At 39.9% G+C, this 22,980-nt stretch overlaps 1 protein-coding gene across 3 annotated transcripts; it reads right to left on the bottom strand.

The window, feature by feature from the left end:
* Nucleotides 1-11,092: 11,092 nt before the first annotated feature.
* LOC109410081 (probable elongation factor 1-delta) lies at nt 11,093-21,631 on the bottom strand. 3 transcript variants are annotated; one of them, XM_029856874.2, is made up of 5 exons: nt 21,432-21,631; nt 20,974-21,085; nt 13,348-13,893; nt 11,998-12,078; nt 11,093-11,925 (listed from the first exon to the last, which is right to left on the bottom strand). In XM_029856874.2, the coding sequence occupies exons 2-5, from the start codon at nt 21,061-21,063 to the stop codon at nt 11,299-11,301; spliced, it is 1,344 nt and encodes a 447-aa protein (XP_029712734.2). In that variant the 5' UTR covers nt 21,064-21,085; nt 21,432-21,631; the 3' UTR covers nt 11,093-11,298. The 3 variants fall into 3 exon arrangements, with proteins under 3 accessions (XP_029712734.2, XP_029712735.2, XP_029712736.2); XM_029856875.2 differs by having other exon boundaries at nt 13,591-13,893; XM_029856876.2 differs by lacking the exon at nt 13,348-13,893 and having other exon boundaries at nt 21,432-21,629.
* Between the last annotated feature and the right edge of the window lie 1,349 nt (nt 21,632-22,980).

Here is a 22,980-nt window from a genome sequence, read left to right as displayed (position 1 = left end):
AGTAAACAAATGTAAAATACTCTCCATGGAACCTGCATTCTAAGCGTGCAAAGGTAAATAACTAACATACGGCGGGAAACAAGAATTTATCAGGAAACTAAGTGGATGGGAAATTGTACTTCGGTTTTTCGCATTGTAAATGAATATTTAACTAACGTTACGCGTACGAACGAATAACTAGTTTTCAAGTAGTTTTCTTCTTTTCAAATGCTATAATTCTCTTTTTTTTTTAGCAAATTTGTGGAACTTTTTTATCTCGTCGAATTTTGTAGCCGAATAGCATTGATATTTTCAAGTCCATACTAACTCCCGGCGTGAGTTGCAACACTTAATTTTGCTTATAGTTCCGAAGCTAACGCGTGATCAATAACTTAAAATGCTCTGTTGACGTCAATGCGTCGCGACTCGACGAAAACTGATTACCGTAAACCGGGGTCAAATTGATCTTCGGGTCGAAATTGATCACACGTTTTTCGGTTAGGTTTAGCATTCTTTAAGTAATTTCCTTTCAACTATCGTGCAGTTGGGAACCGATACTAAACGATATTTGCTTGGAAACTATTTGAAGTATGTTTTATCTAACGGAAAATCGTCTGATCAATTTCGACCCGGAGATCAATTTGAACCCGGTTTACGGTACCTACTTCTTTGACTAAGATGGACAACATTACTCAAGGAAGATAATTTAACGTTTTTAAATGTTGGTATTATATGAAAAGTGAGGGAGTGACATGTTTTCTACAAGAAAAACTAGTAGGACTGACAGAACAATTCGAAGATTTAGCCGTATATTGCCAGGATCTAGGAGCGAATCCTGTTAGGTGTTAATTAATGATTATTAGTTATGAAGCTAATGCGTTATCAATGAGAACAATTAGTCTGGACATTTTGGATGAAAATTACTACTTATCTTAAATAATGTTCTGCAATAAATGACGCAAAAACATTATGACCAGCAATTACTGACAAAATGAACATAACAACTTAATATAACACTTCAATAGAGTAGAGACTACATATTTGATATGGGGCAAAACAGTAACGCTACTTAAGTTTGGGAATCTAAGGCAACTAACTGACATATTGACTAGGACCTAACATACAACATGAACCTTACTACAGAAACCAATTTCACACTTTTTACCGTATTTGCATTATTGTGTCTCAAGTCTAGTCCAATACCTTTCCCCAACCTATACCATTACCCTTCCGATGGTGTTCATGTGGTCCGCACGGACTATTACGGCCATTACCCCTCCTTGATCTTCGGCATTGGATTGACTTGCGCTCTTATTGCCCCACCAACTGCTGCAAAATGAAAAATGAAAATGAAAATGGGTTACATAGCCGCTATCAGAATGAAGAGAGTAATGTTCCGCGTAATATATCACAAATCAAAAGAGGTACGGTACATTACGTGGAGCGGATATACTGAATTGGGTATCAGACCAAGTCCCTGCTGGGTGGCGCTAAATAGGTGAGCCATAGACAATAGAATCGTCAATGTCGTAGGGCATAGTATGTGACTATTGTCGAAACAACACTATTTTTGGTCATTGTCCAACCAAAATCATAAGCGGCGTCCACTTACACTAAGCGCAAAACTATGTTAGGGTCAAGATTAGGATGAAATCATTGGTGAAATAAAATAACACTTTTTAGTTTGTGTAATTAGTTGAACTAGAGTTAACTTTTTATTGAGACATTTTCTGTAGGTTTATTCTGGATTACAATTAGCTGTCCTTTAACTGAATTATTACATTAAACAATATTATTCCTTCTAGATAAAAGATGTATTAACAAAACCATTTCAATGTGGACATAGAATTACCAAACTATACATCTGAACAGATATTTTTCCGGTATCAAATTTGGGGTGGAGAGTTAAACACTTACGGAAAATTGTTTTTCAATGTCAGACAAACATCACATGAACACAGCTACCAATGAACCAAACCTTCTCTACTGTCTTCTAATTTTGCCGCTTCCTATCCTCAATTGAACTTATCTGACACTAGTTAGGACTGTCTGTGGAAGATCCGGGTTTCTAATTCTGTGTAGGACTTGTTAAAACGGGATGCCTGATATGTACTGCGGACAAATGGGCTGGAAGTACTGAGCAATCACAATTACTGTCGTACTAATCATATTAAACGCATGCTTTTCTAATTCTACTTACATCCCCAACGTCGCCAACCGGCAAAGAGGACATGACGAAAAAACGCGAGATGGCCCTAACAAAAACGGAAAAGGCGATGAAAATGATCACCGATGCAACGATATGGAAACAAAATAGATGAGAAATTATCGTCCAAATCAAAATCTATGAACATATCGCTAATGTTCTTTATCATTCTTTCTTTTTCTCGTTTCAGCAACAAAATCGAAACCTCTCTACTATCTCTTCATTTCTGCCTCTTCCCATTCTATTCCCACATCTTCTTATATCCTCTACCCCATCTATTTAATGTATCTGACACTTGTTGGGACTGGTAACGCCAGCGCCTGCCTGTGGAAGATCCCGGTGTGCTAATTCGGTGTAGAACATGTTAACGGGGGAGGCTTAGTAGGTCCACATCTGCCTACAAGTAGATGGGCTGACAGTTGTCGGCCTGGGTGTGGACTGAGCAATTACAATTACAATTACAATTATATGCCAACCGAAGTCGTTTATTTCTGACACAATCGTCTTATTCGGTAGATTTGACACATTAATTTGTCATTCAAACGTCATTTTCAACGAACATTCGGTTTCAAACAACAGAATTACATAAATATACCGAAGTGCTCGGGTTTTGATCATTGGCGTAAATAGAGGGTGGCCAGGGGGGGCCTGGCCCCCTCCAGAATAATCCATTTCGAAAAAAAATCACGCAATTCAGGCAAAAAGTATCTTTTTAGTATAAAAAATCAATGTCGACATGGCCTTGGCCCCCCCTAGAGCTATGACCTAGTTACGCTTATGGTTTTGATCTACAACCGATGGAATTCGTTTAAAAATTAAACCGAGTTCGGTAAGAGTGTGGGAACCGACAGGTGAACTTTACCGGATGAAATAAACGAGAGACGAGTCGTAAAATATATATATATAAACACTGATGCTACAATTCTACTTCTAATTCTGCCCAGCGGCAACCTTCTGGATGCTGGGCTCGCCTTAAAACGCAGTGTGCTCGTGGTTCATTCTTCGCCTCCAAACATCATTCTCCTGCACGCCGCCAAAGATCGTCCTTAGCACGCGTCACTGGAAAATTCCGATTGCTTGCAGGTCTTCCACGAGCATGGTCCATGTCCCGTGTCTGTAGAGGACCACCGGTCTTATTAGCATCATGTACGTGGTACATCGTACCTATGTCAATTTGTGTGCTTTGCAGACGAATTGGAAAGTATCTTATCTGCTCGAGGGTTAATAATACCTACAAACAATGAATCACTAATGTCGAATTCGTTTATTCCCGACGGTGCACTGCACCGGTGTAGCAATTGACACCGGAAAAACGAACGGTTTCGGTGCAATTTGTTGACAGCTTATGATGGTATTAGTAACAGCGGGTGAGAGCGTCGATGAAAATAATGAAAAATGTCAAAAATAAACATAATCAATGTTTTCATGATTCAGTGATGAACAAAATTATTTAAATTTATTTATATTTTTACTTCCCATATCCAATTGAACAATTTTAAAAGTTTTCAGTAATCCACTTGTACATGATAAACTTGTAATGATCAATTGTCTGTGGATCAATGATACTTGCGGAATTTAAACATTTTCGTTGGTCAATAAAAAAAATGCATACATACAATTTTAAACGTACACAATTTCCCGAGATGAACTAGCCTAGGGTTAAAAATCTCGTTAATACAGACAAAAAAAGTATACAAATTTAACACTAACAGTGTTAAAGGTAGTTCAATAGAAAATGTTAGCATCAACGTAAAAAGAAAATAAAAATGAATGGTTTTTAAAACATAACGTTTTTGAAACGCAACTCATTTTTAAAACTTTTTTGTGGCATTTGTTTGACTTTTAATGTATTTGAAAAAATCAGTATTTGCCGTAATTAAAAAAAAATAGAATTTTCGGTTTTCGAAATTTTCTGTAGCTACAAAATGTTACTCCCAATTTGAATTAAAAAAAAAATCTGTTCTGGGCATATCAAAATTTCATAGAGTCAAAATTTTTCATAAATAGTAGATCACCATGGGACAGAAAATTCTAATGGTAAAAAAATATTTCATATTTCTCATTAAAATCAAGGGGAATGACATATCTTTTTCTAACCGGAAAATCCGCGTTTATTCGTTCCTAACCGTCATTAACCGCTGCTTACTGAGCAGCAGTTAGACGCGGTTAACGACGTTAGCAACGGATAAATACGGATTTTTCCGATTAGAAAAGGAAGTGTGATTTCCCCTGAAAATACATCCTCATATTTGCGATAAAAAAAAATAAAAATAAAATAGTGATGGAAAAAATGTACGTTGTAGCAACTCTTTCAAATTTCATTTCACCGATAAATTATGAAGATTCCTCAGAAGTTGAAAGCCGATCAAGTTTAAATATATTTTAAATGCACAGATTTGCTATTTGGAAACAAAACATCTCAAAATGAACAAATAATCCAAGAAAATTATTTACCTAATGTTGAAAAGATGATGATTTCCTACCAAAACAAAAACACGATACAAGTTCAGCGATATGCATGTATTGGTAAAACTAGCTTTGTACCTGCTACACCGAGCTCAATCTGGGTGTAGCATTTTCTTGCACCGGTGCCAATCGAGTGTCAAAACAGAACAGTACCTGCGAATAAACGAACGGTTTCGGTGCAAGTTTGCTACACCCGGTGGCAAAGCGGTGCAGGCGGTGCAAATAAACGAATTCGACATAAATAACTAACGTCGAATTCGTTTATTTGCACCGCCTGCACCGCTTTGCCACCGGGTGTAGCAAACTTGCACCGAAACCGTTCGTTTATTCGCAGGTACTGTTCTGTTTTGACACCCGATTGGCACCGGTGCAAGAAAATGCTACACCCAGTTTGAGCGCGGTGTAGCAGGTACAAAACTAGTTTTACCAATACATGCATATCGCTGAACTTGTATCGTGGTTTTGTTTTGGTATGAATGATGATTTTCTCTTCGGCATTAGGTAAAAAGTTTTCTTGGATATTCATTCAACGGCAAATCTGTGCGTTTTACAAATATTTAAACTTGATCGATGATTATCACGTCTTTCAATCAACTTCTGAGGAATCTCCAAAGTTTATCGGTAACATGAAATTTCAAAGAGTTGATTCAACGCGTATATTTTTCCCATTACTATTTTTTTTTTTGATTATCGCAAATATGTGGATTACTTTTAATGATTTTTATCATTGGAATTTTCTGTCGCATGATTTATTAATTATGGAAAAAAATGACGTAATAATGTTTTGATAAGCCCAGAATAGAATAAAAATCTATTCATTCAAATTGGACTGAAATATTACTGAAGTAACATTTTGTAGGTACAAACAGTTTCAAAAACCGTAAATGTTATTTTTTTTCTCACAACAAATATTGAATTTTTGAATTACATTCAAAGTCAAACAAATTTCACAAAAGGATGCTTAAAGCGTTATTTAATATGAGTTGCGTTTCAATAACGTTATGTTCTAAAAAGCATTTATTTATTTTTCTTTTTACGTTGTAGCTAAACGTTTTCAATTGAACTGCTTCAACATTTTTTGTGTTAAAATTGTGCACGTAGATCGTTTACGATTGTATGTTAGCATCCTTTTTTATTGGGCAACAGAAATCGTTAAATTCTAAAAAGTTGCTTTTAATTGAAAAGTTCTGATATTACGATAATTTGAAGAAGATAAACAATGTAGGAGTGTTAAAACATTGGATAACAATTTTTAAGTAACATTTATTATTACAAGTTTACCATGTTCAGGTGGATTACTGAAAACTTTTAAAATTGTTAAATTGGATATAGCAAGTAACAATAAAAAAAAAAATAATAATTTTGTTCATCACGGAAATCATGAGAACCTTGATTATGTTTATTTTTGATATCCTTTATTGTTTTCATTGACGCTCTCACGCGCTCTTACTAATACCATCATAAGCTGTAAACAAATTGCACCGAAACCAAGGGGGAGTCGCTGAGCACATCTTTACTTGCGCCAATTATTTTCAGTGTGCCACCGGGTATTGCATTGTGCCTCAGTGTGCCCCGAAGTGCCACTGCTTCATGATTCAGATTTTGCTTGGTAACTACCAAGACAACCAACTGTTTGTTTTCATTTTGCAGGTCAAATGCACATGGTTGCCTAGTTTTTTCACCCAAACTCAAGTGTCAAAATTGTGCCTCAGAGTGCCTCGGTGTGCCACACAGCGTATAGAACGGTGTGCTTGGCACCTCTTGGCACAATGTTCCAAGCGACTAGCCCCTTGACCGAAACCGTTCGTTTTTCCGGTGTCAATTGCTACACCGGTGCAGTGCACCGTCAGGAATAAACGAATTCGACATAAAACTTGTGTATTTGACATAACTCGATTGCTGTCACAATGCCACATATACAGTGGAGCCTTTGTTTACATGCGGCGAATGCTAATAAAGTTTCCTTCATTGATCCATTGATTGAAGAAATGAAGAGCGAGATCAAAGAAAGCCTGATTGCCGAGATCAGGCAAGAGATCAAAGGAGGATTCAACCAATTGTCTCCAGCGGTACTCTCGCCACTTCCTCGATCATTTAGATTTGATCACTCCAACTCCCCCAAGAGAAGACGTGACGATCAAACTGCGACATCCGATCAACCATTCAAAATACTTCGTGAAACTGGTCGGACAACAGCCAACGTAGTCCCGGCCCGTGTAGATAGATCTGTCGATAAGTTCTCACCAAAATATCTCCCGACGTATCTGAATCGGATATCAAGAAATTCGTCAAGGAATGCCTGTATACGGATGAAGTCGCTAATACCGGAAGGTCGGTCTCCTTCAACTCTGTCATTCGTCTCATTCAAGATAGGTGTTCCTCATAAGTTGAAATTAAAGGCTGTGGATCCCATTTCTTGGCCACAAGGGATCGAATTCCGTGAATTTATTGAGGATGGGGGACGAAGGACTCAACACTTTTGGAAGCCGGTACCGCCTGCAGATTCTGGTCCAGCAATCCTGACCCGTCGAACCTACACTACCCGTCATAAGTACGGACTCACAAAAAGTATTGCAACAATATTGCATCACCCTGACTCACCTCGATATCTCTTAAACCAGAACACCTACAAAAATGCTGCCTTCAGAAAAGTTGTTGCTTTTGATCTTCTGAATAACTTTCCTGAAGACAGCATCTTTGTAAGTCCTCTGGTTTTGGAGATATCGAGGTGAGTCAGGGTGATGCAATATTGTTGCAATACTTTTTGTGAGTCCGTACTTATGACGGGTAGTGTAAACTACGGACCAAAATTGACGATTTTTTTTTTGACTATGACGTTTTAGTTTTGACCGGAACCTGGCTTGATGAGGTTGTCTTCTCTGCTCAACTTTTTGCAAATCAGTATTCGGTGTACAGAACTAACTGTTCGTTGCCGATCCAACAGCTCGAAATCCAGAGGTGGTGGCGTGCTGATTGCAGTATCTTCGAGTATCAGTAGTTACCGTGATCCCGCAGCCGTCAGCGTTTCTCTTGAGCAGCTTTGGGTGCGTATTGAAATGAGACAGTACACAATTAGCACCAATTAGTATTGGTGTATTTTATCTACCTCCCGACCCGAATGCAAATATAACTGAGATTCAGTCCCATGTTGACTCCATCGGAGTACTTTTGTCTTTTTTTGGTCCCAATGACTTCGCCCTGCAGTTGGGTGATTAACCAATCGTCGATTTCGTGGACTTTACCGTTTGTTGGACCTTCTACTGTCGACGTAGCTCGTTCATGCACATCTGTTGCTTGTGGTGCGCTGTTGGACGAATTCAACCTACACGGACTGACTCAAAACAATGCCATTGAGAACTCCAGGGGACGATTACTAGACCTTATCCTCGTAAATCATGCTGCAAAGTCCAATTGTGTCGTTGTATAGCGCCGCTTCTTTCGTTCCTTACTTTGATGCCGCTAGTTATGACTTCCGTAAAGCCGATACTCCGTTCTGCATGCTGCGTTTCTCTCTCGGGATTGGAGATGATGCGGTGGACTATTTCACCAATGGAGTCAGCGATGTCAGGTCATGTTCCTCTGTCCAGACCTCCTCCGAAACCACGTCTGGTCTAATAAACGATTACGGTCACTGAAGCGTCGTCGTTCTGGTGCACTGCGCCGGTATTGCTTTGGTCGATCGCAGCTGAAGCAGCTGTTCAACGCCGTTAGCAGAGAGTATAGTTTACAACAAGGTCCTGTACAAGATATCGATTGCTGAAAAGTTTGATCTTCTCGCCACTCAATTTAAAGCGACCTTCAGCAGTTCCGGTGCGTCATCTGCTCAAGTTGAGATAGCCATTCGTGACACTCCGCGTGATGGTGATGGATTTCAAAACATTTCGGATTGATGCAGAACATGTTTCAAAAGCGATTCGTAAACGGAAATTTTCGTGCTCTGCCGGTCCATATGGTATCCCGTCAGTTTTATTGAAACGTTGCTGTTCATCGATCCTTGAACCGCCGATAAGGCTCTTCAACCTCTCTTTCCAATATCAGCAGTTTTTATTTTATTTTATTTTATTGATGCACAAGGGGGTCATAGGGCCAAGTCTCCAATGCAAGTCCGAGAACTTGCATTGTCCATAATACACCTTTGAATTTGGGAGTAGGCATAGCAACCTCTTTAGCTCTGCGGCTTTTAAGTTTTGCGTGGCCTTAAGGATTGGGAAAGGTGGGAAATCGATGTGGTGTATTGAGCTGTAAGAGAATGTGTTTAGTTGAATGGTCAACGTAATTTACCTTTGGGTCGCTTGTTTGGGGCAAGCGTTTTGAACATACATACTGGTTTTGCTGGGTTGCTCTTTCCTATTTCCGTTCGATCGTGTTGTTTTTTGTGGTAGGTAGTTGTGATTAAATTTTGGTTATGTTCTTCTTGAAATGCTGCTTCGTCTTCATCGCCATCTCCATCGAAATACGATAAGCCTATGTCATTTGCTGCCTGCGGTTTCTAGCAAATCGTCTTCGTAGTCCAACTTCACCATCTCCTGCTACAATCGCTTCGTCGCTTTCTTAAATTCGGCTGTCATTACCAATGTCCTTCCAATTCCAACAAACATCCGTCCATATCCACCTCTTGTCTACCGCTGGATTTCCACGTGAAATAAGGTCTTTCAACTTTTTCCCGGGATTTTGTAGATTAGTGCTTTATGCATGCTTCTTTTCCTGAGACTTCGGAGCACGTCTTAGACATGGCTGAGTACAAACAATGCTCATCTCCAGCGATATTTTTAAACAGCATCGCACCACCGTCGTACTGCATTACTTCCATTTTTCACTGCTCTCCCTGCTTACTGCTATCATGATATTCAGATACATGAAAATATAAAAGAAATGTTAGTAGCGCTTTTGGTGATACTTTCACGACGGCCATTCAGAATGATTCAACGGATGCAGATGCGAAGATCATCCCTGCTGACTAGCAGCGTTCATCAAACTCAGTTGAAGATGAAACTTAAAATATACGAACACGAAGAGCAACAAATAGACGAACGCGAATATTCTAAAAAAAATGATCTTCCATCCGATCTTCAAGTGATCCTCACAAGCAGCATCTTTCGTTCAGGCACTTTTGAATGTCCGTATGCAACTTGTTCTCACAAGAAATCTGCCTCGACCAAGTTGGCAGAACGCGCCCATACCCCTTTCTGAACCGAAGGGCAGGGCACCTCTCTTTCCAATATCAGCAGTTTCCACCAAACTGGAAACATTCCAATTCACAAAAAAAACGAGAAACGTGATGTCAGCAATTACCGCGGAATATTCTCCCTGTCAGCCTGCTCCAAGGCACCAAGGTGTTCGAAATCATAGTAAATGATGCACTTTTTACCTGTCAGGCCAAACATTTCAATAGGTCCTATCTGCATTTGAGAGGCTCTCTTTGTTCACTTTCGCTTTCAATTAGGCTGACACAAATTTCAATTTTCTCTTATGTCACCGCCCCCTCGGAAAATTTTGGTCGGAATTCAACATTTTGAGGGGGGACACAAGTAAAATGTTCAAGAAATTTAAAAAATTTAAGGTGTGATTAGAATTCCCCAGAAAATTTCTTAATAAATCCGATGAGTTTACCGATTTTGTCCAATTGTTTGGATATTTTTCCATCGAATACATTTATTATTTATCATCCTCCCCCTTGATGAGTCAACGAGCACTGTGACAAAAGAAGAAAATTAGATTTGTTCCGGCCTTATTGCAATGTAATGATACACTTTTCAACTATTTTTGCAGTACAAATCAAAAGACGATTGTTTTGACCATCGTTCAATGCAAGGAGACAATCATAATACAAATAAACAGCTGAGATATTAACCCTCGAGCAGTCACGTCTTCGGCTACCTGCAACGGCACCACGTTCACGCTGTATATCACAAGCGTGCATTTTCCACGGTGCGTGTACTCAGTACACGACGCGACCGCTCCCGGGTTAACGAAAGAGATTTAAACCAAAGAGAGCCTCTCTTCTGCAGATAGGACCTTTAGACATGTTTGGCCTGCTGTTTCCAGCATTTCCAGTTTGATTTCAAGTGATCAACATGGATTCTTCCCGAGACGGTCTGTCGCCACCAATCTGTCTCAGTTCACGTCAACGTATTTGCAAGCAATGGATCCTGATGGTAACTATTTGGATATAAAAGCCGCCTTTGACAGAGTTTGCCACCCCACCCATACTTCTGAAGAAACTAGAGAAAATAATTGGCGTGACTAGCCACTGCGTCGCATGGCTGAGATCCTATTTGACAGGCTGATCGCTTAGTGTCAAAATCGGATCTTTTCAATAACGTGTCAGTTGTACATCAAGGCAAATCAGCGCTTTGCTGTTTTTGCTGTTGTAGACGTTAATATAATTACAGTTATTACTTTGATGCACATAGGCGTTCTCATAAGATCATAGATACAGAATAAGAGTCCATGTTTCGTTATTTTATTTTGAACATTGACGTTGTCCATAGTCTTGCTGATTACAATAGTTTGTTGTTGTTGTTGTTGTTGTTGTTATTCAAGTCAAACGCATTTAATTATATTGAAAAACTTTCAATTTGAAAGGAAGGGTGTGATAGATGATTACGCAGTGTGTACGCTAGATAAGTTGAGGTTGGTGAGCATTCTTAGATCTTGTTGAACGCGGCAATGTCCACACTCTGAACATAGTCCTCGATAAGTTCGATCTTTTCCTGCAGTTCATCGACGGACACCTTGTCGTCTTCGATGACGCAGCTCAGCTGCAGCTTGTGGATTCCGTAAGCCAATGGCACCAACTTCGAGGCTCCCAGCAAGAGTCCATCCATGGTAATCTTTCGGACCTCTGTCTCCATCAGCTTCATGTCGGTTTCATCGTCCCAGGGCTTGATGTCCAAGATGACGTTCGACTTAGCGATGAGGGCAGGTTTCTTGGACTTCTTGGCGGCGTATTCGGCGAGGCGTTTCTCGCGCAGTTCAGCGGCAGCCTTGTCCTCGTCTTCGTCCTCCGAACCGAACAGGTCGACGTCATCGTCGTCTTCCTCATCGGCGGCGGCTGGGGCTGGGGCAGGTTTGGGTGCTGGGACTGCGGCGGATTTCGTGGCAGGGGCTACAGATCCAGATTCCAGTGCCTTGACACGCGCGTGCAAGTCAATCACCAGATTGTTCAAACCATCGATTACAGAGTGCAATTTCTCGTTCTCCTTCTCCATGGTAGACAAACGATCCAGCAATTCGGCACTGGGGCTTGCGGCCAGGGCGGCAATTCCATCCATCTATGAAGAGGGGGAAAAATAAGAAATTGACGATAAGTGTCAGCTTTAAACCCGGTGGATAGGAACACATACTCGCTCAAGAGAATTCTTGATGTGCTGTCTGGCCTTGGAGATCTCCGATGCCAGGGTGCACTGTGCCGGGAAGGAACCCATCTAAAGCGAGGAGTAGAAACAGAACAAAACGGTGTGTTAGTGATTCACAAGTTATCAATACAGGGCAACTTTTAAAACGAAAAGTGCACAAACATACAACACACGCGTGAACGAATATAAATGACAACGCATAAAATGTAGCAAAATAATTGGAAACGCTTGATTGGTCGCTCAGACGGTGTCAATGTGTCCGGCTAATGTTTTCACGGAGGAACAGAACTAATATGTACTCAAAAGTGAGTTCTTTCCACCTAACTTCGAGGTCTGGTGCGTCAAGACAATTTTGTGTTGCTGAATCCGGAATTTATAATGCGTTGTCTGTAAAATATAGGTTCTATCAATTAGTAAGTTCGTTTTACCAAACCGCAGGTTCGATTAGGTCCTACTCACGCAACATTGAGTACTGTGCCAGCAACTCAATTTTGGCTTGACGCATCTGAACTGCAGAAGTTGGGACTGCTTCGCTCTTCACTTTTCGAGCGCATACTATTTATTTTAAGTATCTCAGTGTGATGAACCTTGCATGGTTGATATGCCCTATGTACAAAATTTTTAACTAGGTATATAGTAGGATACTTTATTGAGCTAAAATAAGGGTGTAGCTGGCATGATCGGTTAGATTTATATAAGTTTAGACTCAAGAATAAGTTCTGCCGATAGTTTGTAGTATGCCCCACAGAACTTTGGGTTATTTGCACTTGTAAAGCAAATAGTTTTTTAGTTTTACTATGAAAAATTTTCAATATGAAGCATATCTACATGAATGTACTTACTTCGAGCTTTAAAAACAAGTGAGTAAAAACTATTTGTATTTTTCTTTTGTTGCAATAATATTGCATATTTGTTCTTTTTTTAGATTTTTATACAAATTCCTCAAAATTTGCTTATTTTTCGACGCTAGGGCAAGTTTACCAATAGTTCTAAAATCTGGACGCAGTGATCATCACCCGACAAACGAGAAGTTTACCCTTATTTTTGCTCCGTATAGAAACAAAAAAAAAAACTGAAAGCTATCACACGAATCTCCGCGACCTACAGCCAGGAAACTACTGTCACCTGAAAATTAAAAAACCTGCAACACAAAACTTATTAAGAAAACATCCTGAACATATAGGAAGGAGCCAATCGCCAAAAACCAAAGAACGACCTTTCCAGAATAATCAAAAACCGAACATAGCAAACTGCGGGAAAGCTTTAAAATAACCGAATCGGTAGCAACACTAAATAAAGAAAGGTTTTAGCCCTGAACCAATGGGTCTTGTGATTAACCTTGCTCAACTCCTCGGTAATATTATCGCACAACTTATGCGCTAGGTTTTCCTTTTCCTTCAGATTTTTGGCGTTTTCCTTCTCGGTTAGTAGTAGCTTATTGTTAGTATGATGGTTGTGAACGAAAGCAGATGTTTCGTTAGCGGCTGCTGCAGTTTCCTGGCCGGATTTTCCCTTCTTGTTTTTCTTAGCCTTCTTTTTGTTTTGGTCTTTGGAAGCATCATCGTTTGCAGCGGCTAGTACCGGAGTTTGTGGTGCTGCTGCTTTCGGGAGTTCCTTTGCCGGTTCGCTTGCAGAGGAGGAAGCAGGATCAGGAGATTGGGAAGCATCCTTCTTGTTTTTCTTGTTCTTCTTTTTATCCTTCTTTACCTTGTTCTGGTCAGATTCGGGGGCTGCCGCTGCGGGTGCAGCACTAACAGTTGTGGCCGCTTTCGGCGAAGATTGTTCTTTCTTGCTGGGGGTGGTCGCTGCTTTGAACTGAGCGACCGGGGCTGCCGCCTTCTTTTGAGCTACATTAGGACATTCAGGTTTTTTCCCTTGTGAAAGCTTGCGTATACGAGACAAAACGGGGACATTGACATACAGTGGTAAAGCTTATTGGGTAATATAGTAACATTTCCCCAGATTCAATCCTTAAAAGAATTAGTTTATCGAGCTTTGTGGAACCAGAGTGGGCATTTGATGCTTATTTTTTCTTAGAGTGTCACTTGGAGTATCACGTAGTCATGTTTTTGTCGGCTGTTCGGGCTCGAACGGAGTCGATCAACAATTTTTTTTTAATCCTGACCAGTCTAGATAGCCGTTCACATTGTTTTGGCTCTCTTGTTTATGATTTAAAACTTAAAATTAAAAAAAAAAACTTGATGGCCGCCTAGCTGTTTGTTACTAACAGGCATCTTCAGTGTGTGAGCGTTGGTGGTCTTGTATTTTTAGGCGACAATGGCGCCTGCTGCGCCAGGTTGCAGCTCAATGTGGGGAAGAGGAGGGAAGTGATGATGGACGAGTGCACCTACACGGTTACAGAAGTTACACAGATTTGTGTATTACTAGATCAGCCTAACCGCTGTGTCAAATGTACACAGATACTTTTTCGGCTCCAGCGCTGGCATGAAAACAAAATTAACAATTATTTTTGCATTGATCGATTCCTGATAATGCATGTCATCGTTCAGAGAAAACTAGTTATGAACTTTGCTCCCATACCAGCGCTAGAGCCAGAAAAGTGACTGTGGACATTTGACACAGGGGTGGAGGCTGATCTAGTAGTACACAAATCTGTGTACATTGTACACAAGCCTGTGTTGTTTCGTTTTAGGGTGTAACTGGCGAAGTTCACTCCCTCAGAGAATTTTGACACTACACTGTGCTGAGAAAGTTGGAAGAAAGGAAAAAGGATTTTATTTTGTTTCTGGTTCTAGCGATGGCTATGCTATGAACATACGTTTATACATGAAATGTATATGTATAGACGAGAGAAATTAGATAGAAATATGCAAAGTAGGATGAAAGGGACGAGCCAGAGATTGAACCCAGCACATTCTGCATATGAATCAGAAGCGACTACTTCGGTAGAACCTCCTACGCGAAAATCAGGAGGCTACGGTAGGCGGGTCACATCATCAGTAAGTCGGATATCAACCCGACTAAAATGATTCTCGAGTCATCCGACCGGTACAACAAGGCGTGGTGCGCAGCGAGCTAGGTGGGTCGATCAAGTGCAGGACCCTTCGCAGATTGCGGAACAGGAGATTTACAGTCATGGACCGAGAAGACGACTCCTACGTACAGCAGAGAACACTCAGGCCTTAGTCTGACCGATAAGGTAAGTATTGCATCACGTTACAAAAGCAGGGTTAACAACTAGCAATCCTCTACATGACAGAGGAAAAAGGAAAGTGATATACACGCTGAAGAGGAATCACTGCACCAGGTTCAGTTGGATGAAAAAGCAAACAGAAGCGAAGTAACGTTTGCAATTAGCACAGAAAAGAGAAATCCTGTGCTCAAGGACGAACGAAAATTTCAACAATTACGTCAGAAGCTCCACGATAAATTCCAGAAATTCAAGCCGGATCTATCCCTGCATTATCATGGGTAACAAAACATCGACGAAGAATATGATATGATGATAAGGCTGATATGCTAAAACCGAGCATATGGGAGGATTAGAAAGAAAGGATGCCCATGAAGTTTGTCTGAAACCAAGGATCGGTATATTCGCCTCACTCCATTCATATTCACTCCTCTTTGCTGAAGCGAATCGAGAAAGATGCAGCAAACGGATCGTCGTGATCTAACACGCAACCCCATCACCAGTGGGAAGCGATGAGCCAGCTGCTTGACATGAATATGTGTTGCCATTCGTCGCAGTTTGGATCGCAAGCGAATGAATGAATGGCGAATGGTGAAGAATGCTGGTGAGCGATCGAAGCGGCTATTATCATAAGTAGAAGATAATTTCTGCATGTAATGCATACATTTTTACTGTATTGTTGCTGAAATGCTACATTAGCAAAGAAAATAATTCAAAAACATCAAAAATTCGAATGCACAATATCAATCGCATCACTCATGAATCGCATTCGCTTGCGATGCGAATGTGGACGAATGAGTAATTTCCAAGTGTGGCTTCCCACCGTTCGCCGGAGTTTGCTGTCGTCGCTGACAAGCACTCACACGCACTAAAGCGACAACCGTTCGTTGCTGACTGTCTTCGAGTGTGGAAGAAGATGAAAAGTGGAAATCAGGAACCCTGTCTGAAACTACAGGGACTGCTATCCGCTCCGAATCAGTATATCGAAGCTCAATTACGAAATATAAATTCCGAACTTTCTAGACCTACGAAGCTAAACGAGCCGGGATGTTTTCAGGACAAGGGGTAATCCGACAGGACACACGAATGGATATGACGCGGGGAAAAACGCCGGAACAGCTAGTGGCCGTGTGCAAGCATCTTTCGAATCCAATGTTCCGAGAAATGGCGGACGTTTGGCTGCTCTTCTTCATGGATTCCTTTGAAAATACCATGACGGCATGCGCCTTCAGATTCAATTCCCGAGTTCATTGAGGATTTAAGCAAGCTTTTCGGAAATCCGGCCCGGAAAAGATTCTATAACATTCCCCAGAAAACCATTCCCCAGAATACCAATCCCCAAAATTCCATTCCCCAGAAAACCATTTCCCAGAATGTACCATTCCCCAGAATGTACCATTTCCCAGAAATCCATTCCCCAGAAATCCATTCCCCAGAATGCACCATTCCCCAGAAATTCATTCCCCAGAATGTATCATTCCCCAGAAAAGCTTAATATAGGGTCTGGGACCATTTGGGCAGGAGCACCTATTTTGGGCACTTGCTTCTGTAACTGAGTCAATTTCAAACTAATTGGTATGAAATTTTGTTTATGGCTAGATACTGTGCGTATCTTACCCTATTCCAAAAATTAAGTCAATTGGCTCAAAATTGACTGAGCTACAGCAGCAAGTGCCCAAAATAGGTGCTCCTGCCCAAATGGTCCCAGACCCTACTCGGCTAAAAAGTTTAATTCGATACACAAACAGTACAATGTTGATCATAATGATATGTTATTGGCAAGGATTTTAACATTATACCAGTAGCCGCTCGTGTTCCAATAGCCGCTCACCGTCATGAATCGGATGTTTATTGACATGAATATGTGCAATCCTCTCCGTGAACTGTAATTCGGCACGCATATTTTGAATAACCGTGATAAAAACATTGTATTTTTGCAAGTAAACTTCATTTCTAAGCTCACGAGCGGCTATTGGAACACGAGCGGCTATTGGTACGCTGAGGGTATTTCTTATACGGTATTACCCGTTGCAAGAAAATAGAGAGCGAAAAAGGTGCAAAATCGCTAATAGACCTCCGCTGGTATGTTTAATCGTTATAGTGTCTTCGACAATAAGTGCGCGAATTGGCCAAGGAATACTGCGCCGAAAACATCAAAATGATTTTTCTTACAGGCGGAGATGTATGGCCGCTTGCGCGTACAAATTTTCGCACAACGCATAATATATCCATAAAAATATTCTACAATGGTTCAAACGTTTAATTGCCATTGTACACAGTTGCATGTTGATCTTTAAACCTATCTTGAAAGTTCACAAACTGTCATCATTCCAGTTGCGTTGCTATAAAATGTTTTGTTTTTAACAGATTTGTGAAAATTGTGCAGCACTTGTTTCACGATGAATAAAGTTTTAAAAGTGATGTGCAAAATTTACAGAGAAAACGCATTTTCTTCTGATGTTGTTCAGTGTACAAGATGCTAATGGACCAGTTTATGGTCGGTTTATGTTAACCCTCGAGCGATCGTGCTGTTGTAATTTGTACAACACGTTGAAAAAATCTCGCTTTTTGTACTCAGCATTAGCGTGGTGCTGACGCAGGTAGTCAACCGCGCGAGTTACGGAAGGTTAAAAAGATTTTACTATCGAAAACTTTGAGATACTCGGAAAGACTCAACTGACCACGTTTTTCTACGCAATGGTTGGAGGAATCCATCCCAACGGCTGTTCCTAATTATTCGCTTCAAAGGCCCTTCATTCATGCTGTTTGAGAAGGGCTTTTATCATTATTCCAATACTATGGAATAGAAAAAGTGAACATATAAGCAGTTTGAATTCCAACAATTCTAAATATTTTTAATGAAGAAGGAAAAAAGTATCATTGTTTTCCTTTTGGCATTCAAAAACCCAACAATGTTCCTTCTTTTTAAACAATATTTTTCTTAGAATTAAGGCAATTAGTAAAATTTTTGAAATTATAAATGCTTACATTTTCAACATAGATTCTCCCTTCTTTTCGACATAGGCTGTTCTTTCGAATTGCACTTTTCAGGAAATTATGGGCATTACTACAACCACTGGTGTTAAATTGCTGTTATATTTATTACATATTTTTTCAAATTTCTAAACACCTGTGCTTGTAGTGCCGATAATTACCTAAACATTGTAACTCGAAAGAACAGCCTATGTAGAATAGAAGGGAAAATCTATGTTGAAAATGAAAGCAGTTATAGTTCCAATAATTGTACCAATTGCCTAAATTCTAAAAAAACCTGTTTAAAAAAGGAACAGTGTTGGGTTTTTGAATGCCGAAAGGAAAACAATGTCACCACAGACAAACAGACGTAACACTTCGAACATTTTTCGATTCAAATTTTAGTCTCGGAAACAGGTTTGCTCAATTCTAAAAGGACTGAATTTGGCCAACCATCAAATAGGTGGCAGTAGTGTCAAACTCGAACAAAAACGATGCGAGCGCCGTGGATTGGCAGTTGGTAACCCTCAAATAAACCGTTAAATCGATGTACGATGGCAATTATCAGAGTGTTACGTTTCCTTCTTCGTTAAAAAAATGTTTGAGTCGTTATAAGAATTGTTGGCATTACAACTGCTTATATGTTCATCAACCATTTTCCCTCCGTTGCATAGGCTGTTCTTTCAAGTTGCACTTTTCAGGAAATTATCGGCATTGCAACTGCTTACTTTTTTAACATAGATTCTCCCTTCTTTTTTGCATAGGCTGTTCTTTCGAATTGCACTTTTCGAGAAATTATGGACATTACAGCCTCCACCGGTGTTAAAATTGCTAAAATATTTATTTAATTTTTTTTTTCAAATTTCTAAACACCTGTGCTTGTGGTGCCGATAATTACCTGAATAGTGTAACTCGAAAGAACAGCCTATGCAGAAAAGAAGGAAAAAACTACGTAGAAAATGTAAGAAGTTTTGTGAATATAAACCATTCAGAAATAAAACAATAGTTTTATTTTCTTTCTGGGGAATGGTACATTCTGGGGAATGGATTTCTGGGGAATGGTACATTCTGGGGAATGGTACATTCTGGGGAATGGAATTCTGGGGAATGGCTTTCTGGGGAATGTTATAGAATCCCGGAAAAGCTTTCAGGAAGCCTATTGGCGATGGTTCGTAAAGCACATGCCCCTCGTTAAGATAGACTGGAGATGTTCCGACAGGAGTTTATGAGCAAATTGCCACCCGAGTATAAATTCGTTTGGGTGCGATTCAAACACGGTATAAGGAAAACTCCACTGAGAAACTTTACAAATCTCATTAGCGAAATACTATCGGAAGCCTCGGACCACATACTCGGACTTTACATGAGTGGAGCAAGATAGAAGTGATACTGCACCCGGAGAAGCCTAAACCAGCATTTAGACTCACCGTTCGGAAAGGCCTCAAACGGAAATACCGTCGAAAGCAATGAAGCCGTATGTTGTCTAAAACCTAGTATGTATATAATTAAAAAAATCCGCTGTTTTACGACTTCGTCGAACTGAACTACCATTCAATTCATGCGTATCCTTTTCGTGGCATAGGGTAACCAATATAATTTGGACCCCCATATATTTTGGACCCCCTGGGTCCACTCTCACATCGATTTAATGATGAGATGACGAACATTTTTAGAATCATTCGCTAAATAAGATTGCTCTGCACGGGCAGCAATCATTTCCTTACTGGAAATATCCTTATTTGCCTTGAAATTAATTTTTACCAATCTCGTCATCCGCGCGAGTGTCGCCTCATGTTTACAAAAAGAGATTGCGGTGCTGAGGAAACTTGCAGATGTAAACAAAAACGTTTATCATTCTAGCGCATTAAATCCGCAAAGTTCGTCTAATCAACCTTTGTCAATCAAGTAAATGGGATGTGATCCAGCATATTCAAGCGGCAAATTCTTCCAAAATAGTTTCAAACGAGTTTAAACACTGGGTGTCCAAAATATATACTGAACAGGGTCCAAAATATATTGGGGTGTCCAAAACAGTGAAAACTGATGCTTCAAAAATCAGTTATTTTCATCAAATTTTCAGTCAGAAATGACCTTGTGGGTATTTTTAACGGCCAATGGAGGCTTTTACAAACATACCAACATCATCATTACGTGTAAATACCGTCTGAATCTGTTTGATTTTCACTTAAATTCAAACTGATGTCCTCTAGGGGTCCAAAATTCAACCGTTACCCTATTGAGCCGTGAAATAAGGCCGGAAAGATACAAAATTTATATTAAATGACTTCGTGAATGACCAAAATGTGATTCGCATTAGAAACAACATGGAACAGACACGCCAAGAGGGTCAGTTTACGAAAATAGTAATTTACAGCTACAAACAAAGAGACGAACCAGCCAAGGGCTGAAAGTCTCTATAATAAAGACAAATCAATCAAAAAATACAAACAACAGAAAGTGACAAAAAATAGTGACTTTCAACAGAAAAATATGATTGAAAACTAAAAATAGTTCTATTATTCCGGCGAATCGTATATCCGTAACTTCTTCTGTAGTGATTAATACAAATCAAAATTCACGTAATGCCATAGCGACTGTCACAAATTCAACCAAGTTGGTTAACTAAAAACCGAACACCAAATCGTTAAACTTGGTCAATTTGTATGAAAACGACTGGTGGTCTTATTATTTTGTCCGACACTGTATGAATCCCGAATCAAAAAAAAACATTATTTTTACTTAGTTTATATCTAAACTTGTGCATGCCACTCTGGTTCCTAAAAGCCGCTCGTTGGTACCAATAAGAAATTCCGATAATCATCTTATTTACAGAAACTTACCTGGGCCAGGTACTCGTAGTACTTCTTCTCGGCACTGTCCAGGTTGGACTTATCCGCCCAGTGTTTCTCGTACGCTAGTGGGGAAGCCATTTTTTCCTGTTGCAGTATTGATCTGGCAATGAAAATGAAAGTTCATTATTTCCTTTCAAGTAATTATAGTTACAATCTGTGAAGGTTTATTTTTGGACGCCCGTGCCGAGGCTGCTGCCTCCCGTTTGAAAAACGACCTTGAAATGTACGGCGTTCTACGAAATTTGGAAGTCACATACAAACGACACTACACAAATCGATACCGCTTGCGCAAGCAAAACTCCGGACAGGAATGTATTTCGGTTCCGCTTTTTGCGTCGATTCCGCTTCCCTGTCGTTTTCAGCTAAAACCACCGCCTCGGCAAAAGGGTCAATAAACTTTTCACTGTGCAATGCAACCATTCAATGGAGGGATCAAAATTCCTTACCTCGTCAAAATGCGATTGAAAACGGAAAACAATAGACACTACAGATGGAGTGGACGAGTGGCTACAGAATGGCCGATGTTCCTCAGCTAGGTTGAGGGAAAAATCAATAAAAAATCACTGATTTTCGTCCGCACAGAGAAAACACACGAGGTCGCGCGTGCCGTGTTGGCTGAACAAGAAAGATTTTGATCGAGTGACAGACTGATCCAGTGTTGCCACATTTTTATCTGTACCGAAGGCTCAAAAATCTTTTTTATCTGTACCAGAAATTCGAAAAATCTGTACCCAAAATCTGTACCAAATTTGTACCACACTTGATTTAAAATCGCGTGAAATACACAAAAAAGAGAATTACATTCAGGCTAAACTATGAAAAACACTTAATTTGAGTATACTGTTAACAATTTCTGAACTTTAAAAACAAAAATATCAGCATTAAAAATGTTTTTAATTTGAATTTTAATGTATTTTTCTCAAATTCAAAAAATCTGTACCATTCTGTACCTTTTGCTGAAAATCTGTAATCTGTACCGTACAGAATCTGTACCAAAAAGTTGAAAAAAATCTGTACTTTTACAGAATAATCTGTACCTGTGGCAACACTGGACTGATCTGTCGCGAGTGTTGACGCGCGCCGGCGGACGGCGCGGCGCGAGCTGTCAGTCGGGGGGCGCACGGATGTGTTGTGTGCTTGTTGAAATATTTCGACGTGATATTCGCACGGAGAAACTGAAACACTCAAAACTTGAGTAAATTATTTACAGCGGCCGAGATCTACAGTATGGTCCACTGCACGAATTTATGCTGGCCTGCTTACTCTCACGCGAAATTTGACGTTGGAGCGGTGCCAACACCGCTCAAACGTCAAATTTCGCGTGAGAGTAAGCAGGCCAGAATAAAATCGTGCAGTGGACCATTGGAAAGAAAAAAGTAAACATTTGCTGATTTCCATACAAAATAGCCATTTTTGGAAGTCTATATCTTTGGTGTCTATAGACATATATGAACCGATTGAGCTGAAATTTTGACACAGACCAAAGAATTACCTGTATTTTTAATTTCTACTATAGTTTGAGCCATTCCATGGGAAAAAGTACAATTGGGTTCTTTAGGGGTACCCGGATTATTTCATAATCGGATTCTCCGCCCCAAAATTAGTCTAAATCCAAAATTTCATAATTTTTGGAGTCCAGGAACTATTTTTAAAATGCATTTAAAGTTTGTATGGGAAAATTTTTTTGTTCGGGTCGAACTGTCATTTTAGCGATTGAACTGTCATTCTATCCATGAAAGTTAAAACTGTTTTGTTAATTTGACCTTCAAAACAAAGGTATTGGAATCCAATAAATTGACGTTATATTCAGAAAAATGAGATCTTTCGCTTAGGCTATAGAAAATAGCATTATTTTATTCATTAAACAACCCAATTCTAGATTGAGTTTAAATTAGGGCGAAACTAACATGATCGATTTCTCTTCATCGACTCTCTCTTCAAATTAAAGTGACAAAATGCAAGTATGGTTACACTTTTTGGCCATATAACGCGAGA

The sequence above is a fragment of the Aedes albopictus genome, chromosome 1 (genome assembly GCF_035046485.1).
Source record: "Aedes albopictus strain Foshan chromosome 1, AalbF5, whole genome shotgun sequence".
NCBI lineage: Eukaryota > Metazoa > Arthropoda > Insecta > Diptera > Culicidae > Aedes > Aedes albopictus.
The sequence above is the reverse complement of the archived record's forward strand: the minus strand, read 5'-3'. Positions and strand labels throughout refer to the sequence as shown.